The sequence below is a fragment of the Embiotoca jacksoni genome, unplaced genomic scaffold (assembly GCF_022577435.1).
Source record: "Embiotoca jacksoni isolate LCO1_2020_lvr unplaced genomic scaffold, fEmbJac1.0.p SCAF_58, whole genome shotgun sequence".
NCBI classification, from domain to species: Eukaryota; Metazoa; Chordata; class Actinopteri; family Embiotocidae; genus Embiotoca; species Embiotoca jacksoni.
Window position 1 is genome coordinate 1,332,571 of NW_027185412.1, and position 7,500 is coordinate 1,340,070.

Consider the following 7,500-nt stretch of genomic DNA (forward strand, 5'->3'; position numbering starts at 1 on the left):
CCTGCGTGACCGTATGAGTCACGAACAAGACATCAATCAACAGCTGCATTCAGCAACAACTTCGTTTTTTATTCAACCTCATCTGTAATTTCTGACACAGCTGTGGAAGAGGCCCCGCCCCTCCGACCAGTTCATGACCAGTGCAGCAGAGACAGACCCTCCGGGGACAAACATGTCTTCACTGAGACACCGTTAACCAAAACGTTCCAACTTTCATTCTGTATTTATGTGTCTTTATCTTTGATTTTTTACTTTAAAACAGGAACAGTGGTTCCCGTCATTTGTAAAAAAAAAATAAAAAAATCGTCCCTTCCCTTTAAACAAACTGTCCGACGTGTCCAACCAGGTCTTCTTCTCTGATTGTCCTGCTGGACTCCTACAGGACAGTGAGGCAGGGCTCTGATTTCAAAATAAAAGCGCCTGAACATGTTTTTCCAGCTGTTTTCTCAGATTCACCTCCAGACTGCTCGAACAAAACTGTGCAGGGACAGAAGTTGATCTGAAGACTTTATGACGTCATGACGACCAAACAACCAGGTTTATCAGCTCGATACAGACGATTAGATCAGTGATCAATTAGTCATTAAATCTGGGTGGATCTGTTTTATAAACGTTAGACTCCACTGACAGGTGACGACATCACCTTCACCTGACTGCAGATGAACAGTAACGATGGTTCTCGGTGGTCCTGAGTGAGTGAATGAGCTCCAGAGGTGAAGGACCGCAGACCTCCACATCCCGGCTTCATTCATCACATCAGCTCACAGAAACACGTCAACAGACCAGAAACCTGCCGCCGCCCGGAGAGTCCCCACATCCACCGCAGTCCACCGGCCCCCGGCACCCCGGGTCGCCGCTCAGCCTCCGGTCTGTCTGCGGACGCATGATGCAGCCATGCGGGCAGCCTGCAGCTGCGGCGCCGCCACCACCTCCACCTGCAGCGGCCTCCGGTCCCGCAGTGGGACCGGATCTTTACAACGAACACTAAACAGATTCCCGTTAATCTACCGCTGAGCCCCGGGCCGTCCGCTGCCACATGGGTGCGTTTCTTTCACTGTCTGAACGCAGCGAGCTCGTTGCTAAGCGTTAGCCTGTTAGCTCCGGGACCGCGGTGTTTCCTGCCCGCACTCCGCGGCCTTCCCTCACCGAGCGCGGCCCTCTTAGCAAGCGCGGGGCGTGTCGAGCTGCGCGGCCTGGCCGCCCTGCTATCAAGACTCGGGGCAGACAGCAGCGGGACACACGGCGACGGTCTGGTCGGGGTTTATGTTCGCGGAGCTGCCGTGCGGAGCGGAGACTCACCCTCTGCCGCCGCCGAAGCTGCCGTAGGCCCGATCCCGCTCGTCGTAGGTGTCGTAGTCCGCCATTACTGCTGCTGTGTCGGAGGAGGAGGTCCTTCACGTCACACACACAGCGGGTTTAGCTGTCCACGTAGCGCCTGACCGGGAACACAGATACAGTACACTAAAAACTGTTTACTTCTTTTGAAACTTCTTAAACTAATAAACAGTAACAACAATAATAATAATAATGGTGCACTAAAAGTTATAAACAACAATGAATAAACAAATTGGTGACAAGAAATGCAGGGAAAGGAGGACAAATAAAATTACAAACCAAGAACTAAATCTTGGTAAGAATTAGCTCACGTTGATTAAATAAACACAAGTTTTGCAGACAGAAATCCTAAGAACCTTTTTTTTTTTGTTAAAAGACGATTTAACATTACTGAAAAGGCCTGAATCAAGAAAAGTAGTATCTTTATTTGAATTAAATAATTAAAGTTATGAGATAAATAGCCTAGCTTTGTTGAAATTCTAAAGTTTAATATGAACAAACCTGACCAAACAGTAAGTACTGGGTATCATGTTCGAAAAGTTGAAGTTTAATTCATTTCTCATTTGTATTTTTTGACTGTGACTACCGTTTTCTATTCTATTCTAATGTTTTCTGTTCTATTCTATTTTAAATAACAAGTATAACAACTTAAAACAATTTCTTCATTACATTCTTCCTGATACAATTTCTGACTTCACAGTTGCTGTGTATTGATTTTATCTGCGGGTTGAAGAGATGAAGTAACAAACACCTTTGTTTATTTGTTTATTTATTTACCTGGTGTATTCATCCTGTTTAAAAAAATACTGACATTCATTTATCAACAAAGACTTGTTGAGATTTCACTTTATATCTCGTATAACTATCAGTGTATCTGAATACATACATATATACAGTATATAAATATTTATATATATATACTGTGGTGTGAAAAAGTGTTTGCCTCCTTCCTGATTTCCAATTTTTTTGCATGTCTGTCACACTTAAATGTTTCCGATCATCAAACAAATTTAAATATTAGTCAAAGATAACACAAGTAAACACAAAATGCAGTTTTTAAATGAAGGTTTTTATTATTAAGGGAGAAAAACAACCCAAACCCACATGGCCCTGTGTGAAAAAGTGTTTGCCCCTCCTGTTAAAACATAACTTAACTGTGGTTTATCACACCTGAGTTCAATTTCTCGAGCCACACCCAGGCCTGATTACTGACACACCTGTTCTCAATCAAGAAATCACTTCAATAGGACCTTCCTGACAAAGTGAAGTAGACCAAAAGATCCTCAGAAGATAGACATCATGCTGAGATCCAAAGAAATTCAGGAACAAATGAGAAAGAAAGTAATTGAGATCTATCAGTCTGGAAAAGGTTCTAAAGCCATTTCTAAAGCTTTGGGACTCCAGAGAACCACAGTGAGAACCATTATCCACAAATGGAGAAAACATGGAACAGTGGTGAACCTTCCCAGGAGCGGCCGGCCGACCAAAATTACCCCGAGAGAGCAGCGACGACTCATCCGAGGTCACAAAAGACCCCACGACAACATCCAAAGAACTGCAGGCCTCACTTGCCTCAGTTCAGGTCAGTGTTCATGACTCACCGTAAGAAAGAGACTCGGCAGAAATGGCTGCATGGCAGAGTTCCAAGACCAAAACCACCGCTGAGCAAAAACAACATTAAGGCTCGTCTTGTTTTTTCCAGAAAACATCTTGATGATCCCCGAGACTTTTGGGAAAATACTCTGTGGACTGACGAGACCAAAGTTGAACTTTTTGGAAGGTGTGTGTCCCGTTACATCTGGCGTAAAAGTAACACCGCATTTCAGAAGAAGAACCTCATACCAACAGTAAAATATGGTGGTGGTAGTGTGATGGTCTGGGGCTGTTTTACTGCTTCAGGACCTGGAAGACTTGCTGTGATAAATGGAACCATGAATTCTACCGTCTACCAAAACATCCTGAAGGAGAACGTCCGGCCGTCTGTTCGTGACCTCAAGCTGAAGCCAACTTGGGTTCTGCAGCAGGACGATGATCCAAAACACACCAGCAAGTCCACCTCTGAATGGATGAAGAGAAACAAAATGAAGACTTTGGAGTGGCCTCGTCAAAGTCCTGACCTGGATCCTATTGAGATGCTGTGACATGACCTTAAAAAGGAGGTTGGTGCTGGAAAACCCTCCAATGTGTCTGAATTACAACAACTCTGTAAAGATGAGTGGGCCAACATTCCTCCACAGCTGGAAAAGACTCATTGCAAGTTATCACAAACACTTGATTGCAGTTGTTGCTGCTGAGGGTGGTCCAACCAGTTATTAGGTTTAGGGGGAAACACTTTTTCACACAGGGCCATGTGGGTTTGGATTGGTTTTCTCCCTTAATAATAAAAACCTTCATTTAAAAACTGCATTTTGTGTTATCTTTGACTAATATTTAAATTTATTTGATGATCTGAAACATTTAAGTGTGACAGACATGCAAAAAAATAAGAAATCAGGAAGGAGGCAAACACTTTTTCACACTACTGTATGTATGTATGTATGTATATGTATGTACAGTAGGTATATAATTCAATAATCTGAGTCTGAACCGACTTGATCGTGTCAAGTCTGACGTTTCAGGTTGGGAATTACAAACTCCAGTGTTCAGACATTTATAAATGTGAAATACATTTCTAACGGAGGGAGCGTTAAAATTTAAAACACACTGAGCAAAGATGTGCCAGAGTGTTAAATACCTGCTGCTCTTCTCTCCTCTCTCCTCGTGTCAATTCATGTGTTTTTCGTTTATTTACGTGATTTACATGTTAATGTCAGATAGTTGAGGGCTGATAGGTCCTTAAAATGAGGCTGCACAGTTGTAGACCGGAATCAACAACAAAATCTATAATCATGTTGAATAAACAAAAGTGTGTCTAATATTTTGTGCATAAACATTTTCATACACAGCCTGCAAAATATTATTAAAACTTTTAATAAGTACATGTTTTAATATGACAACTGGTTTGAAAAAACATCTCGGACTAATAACTGAACACGAAGGATATTAATTTGATCCTTTTGTTTGTTTTTGATCTGGAACCTCTTTATGAATTATTGAAAATTTTAATTATTATAATTCCTCATTTAAAGGTCTTTTACAGATATTTCAGGTTTTGCTTTCACAGAGTTTTTAAAGGTTTTAGGCTCCTGAAAAAGGTTTTGTTGCAGAACTCCTTGGATTCGTTGGAGTCATAGGGAGTTTGTGGAACACTTCCAGATATCTTGTTTTCTTTGTGGAGATCTGTCAGAGGTCTTTGACGGGTTCTTGGAGGACATGTAAATGTTTAGCACCTGCTCTGCCTTGTAGCTCTTATGGAAAGCTCGTCACCATCTTGTGGGTCTTATCTTATCGCAGAGATCTTGAACGAGTCTTGCAGCTTTCGTAGATATCTTGCTAGGCTTGTGGACTTTGTACAGACCGTGTGGGAGACTGACACGACCTTTGACGGTTCACGTAGTCTGCGAGACCTACAAGATGTCTGCGAGATCTCTAAGAGACTGATAAGGATGCTGATTGACCTTGATGAGATGCTTGAGATCTTGTGCAGGTCGAGCGCTGGTAAAACACTCTGCCAGAGGCTTTCTCCACCTTGTACACATCTAGAATAGATATTGTAGATCTTGTGGACCTCTGGGAACACTGCTGCAGGACCCATAGATCCTGCGGACACATACTGTAACAGAAGTCTCGTAGATCTAATACCGAGAAGGACTTGTTTCCATCTTGTGCAGGATCAGAGGAGGTATTGTAGGTCCTGTAGACCTGGAAGAATTTGGGTTGTTTGCGTAAAAAGTCGACACAACTGTAGATCCTTCAGCGGTCTGAAGGAGTTTGTAGAAATCTAGAAGAAATCTCATAGTTCTTGTAGCAGGAGGTTAAAAACAGCAAGACCTTGTAGACACACAGTTACTGTGGAGTTCTGACAGTGGATCAGAAGGAGTTGAAGGTCTCGTCTAGAGGTCGTCAGAGTCCAGTTGTGCGTCGTGTCAGCAGCTGCCGGGTGGTTCGGCTTCCTCTGGGATCTCCTTCAGGGTTGGTGGAGGTGAGTCGGTCTGTGCTGGTGAAACTCTGGAGCCACGCCGTCGCAGGTCGCAGGAAACAATCTCTTTATCACCAGGGATGATGGTTTTCCCCAACGACTGCCAGCACAGATTAAAACAGAGGAACAAAACCAAAGTACATCAGAAACTATCAGAACTGAAACTGACAGGAAACCAAGACAGGAACAACCTGAAAAGATACTTCATTTCATTGGACCTGGTTCTCAGCCAGAGCCTCTTTGGCCATGTAGTGCTCCCTCTTCATCTTCAGCTCCACCTCCTCTGGGATGTCAGGAACCATCAGGTCGATCAGACGGCCGACGAAGAAGACCACATGCTGAGGAAGAGAGACGGTAAAAAACCATTCAGCGCGTCACAGCAGGAGCTCGGTGGGATTCAGACCTGTCGTATCGCTCGCTCATCAACTGATCAACGGGGAGCCGGCTGTAAAAGTACTGAGAATAATTTGGATTGTGTTTTTTTTAAACACAGAACGTACAGAATTCAATCTTCAAATTCAGAAACTCTAGAAGTTCAGATATTTTCTCAAAAGCATCTTTGTCAGTTTAACTGAAGTGTGAGAGACGCCGACCTCGAAGACGATGACGAAGCTGAGTCGTATGGCGAGGAGGTAGAAGTACTCCGGCAGGTGTTCACCGTTTCCATCCCTGAAGCCCCGATACCTGCAGACGACCAATAGTTAATGACGACTGCTGATTCCAACACATCAACCATCCGTTACCCTCCAGAGCGATCCGCTCTCAACGTGAGGTCACGTGACCCACAGAGAGCTCATTCATTGGTCCGTCTGGAGGCCCTGTTGCCGGGGAAGCGGCCCACCTGCAGGATGTGTGCTGGTGCTGCTGGCTGTAGTTGCGCGGTGACGTCGCCAGAGTGAAGTTGACGAAGCCGCTCAGCGTGCTGTCTCTGGTGTAGCGGTAGTACAGACGCGGCAGGAAGGACGAGGTGAACGCGATGAGGAACGCCTGAAGGAGGAGTTTGGAGAAGTTCAGACTCTTCTGGTGAACCGTCAGATGGATGTTTGAAGAGGAGACCGACTCTTCCTCACACACATCACAGTCTTACGTTGCTCAGAACGGCCATGTGTGTGATGAACTGCAGGATGGGGAACCAGATGCCGATATCCTGAGCTCGCTCTACCACCGGGCGGCGATATTCAGTCACGAACTTCTGAGCGTCCAGACGGATCTCCACCCAGTTATTGATGAGAGCGAAGAGAGGAGCGAGAGGACACGCCGCCACGAAGATGGTGATGAAGCCAAACTGGAGCACTGAGGATGAGGAGGGTTCACAGTGAAGAGGAACACACTACATTTCCCAGCATGCCTCATTCAGCACCTCTGGACTCAGGTGGTAACCTAACAGACAAAGTGGGAGGCTGTTTTGGATCTACATCTGTCAACGTATGTCACTGTCTCTTCAAGAGTTCAGAGTCCGAACAGGCAGTAAGGCTCATTATCAATACATCTTATTATCCTCTTATTTCCTTTATCAATTCATTGATTTTTTTTTTTTTAAATATATAAAATGCCCAAGTCTGCAATTCCTTTTAAGTTTTGGTATTTTTGCCTAAAAATGTCTGTAAAAATGATTAATCTCTTAAAAGTGTTGTTAATGGATTTTCCATCAATTGGCTGGTTTCTGTGTTCCTGTGAAATAATAATCTGATATATGTTGTGAGGATGATTCGAGGACAGGACTCACCCATCTCCAGATACTCGCTGAAGAGTCCCTCACAGACCAGCAGCTGGTAGTCCGACTCCCAGGGAGAACCCTCCTCCTCTTCCTCCTCCTGCTGATGCTCCTCCCTCTGACCTTCCTCCTTCTCCTCCTCCTCCTCCTCCTCCTCCTTCAGCTGAGGACTCAGCCTTCTCTTTTGCCACCACGACTTCAACTTCCTGCCAAATAATGAGCTCCATAGTTTACCTTGTTCCTCTGAGACAAGTTGTTTACCTTGTTGATCATGTGTTTGTGTGTGTTTGTTGTTTACGGGGAGATGAACTCCTGGATGTTATTGATCAGCTGTTTTCCCACCATGATGACCAGCAGCTCTTGAGCCAGGTCA

The 7,500-nt window shown here is 44.5% G+C and overlaps 2 protein-coding genes across 5 annotated transcripts in view; both read right to left on the bottom strand.

Annotated features, from left to right (window-relative positions):
* Positions 1-1,409, bottom strand: part of eif4h (eukaryotic translation initiation factor 4h) — a 12,333-nt gene extending 10,924 nt beyond the window's left edge. For all 3 annotated transcript variants that reach the window (XM_069173123.1, XM_069173122.1, XM_069173121.1), the window contains exon 1: positions 1,300-1,409. In XM_069173123.1, coding sequence (XP_069029224.1) covers positions 1,300-1,364 — 65 coding nt within the window. In that variant the 5' untranslated portion in view covers positions 1,365-1,409. The remainder of the gene's footprint in view (positions 1-1,299) is intronic.
* A 981-nt stretch (positions 1,410-2,390) lies between these two features.
* Positions 2,391-7,500, bottom strand: part of ano7 (anoctamin 7) — a 20,182-nt gene continuing 15,072 nt past the window's right edge. For both annotated transcript variants that reach the window (XM_069173148.1, XM_069173149.1), the window contains 7 exons: positions 7,426-7,500; positions 7,140-7,333; positions 6,501-6,706; positions 6,255-6,400; positions 6,007-6,097; positions 5,632-5,751; positions 2,391-5,513 (listed from right to left, as the gene is read on the bottom strand). The exon at positions 7,426-7,500 is cut by the window's right edge and continues 23 nt beyond it. In XM_069173148.1, the coding sequence (XP_069029249.1) occupies positions 5,361-5,513; positions 5,632-5,751; positions 6,007-6,097; positions 6,255-6,400; positions 6,501-6,706; positions 7,140-7,333; positions 7,426-7,500 (985 nt within the window). In that variant the 3' untranslated portion in view covers positions 2,391-5,360. The remainder of the gene's footprint in view (positions 5,514-5,631; positions 5,752-6,006; positions 6,098-6,254; positions 6,401-6,500; positions 6,707-7,139; positions 7,334-7,425) is intronic.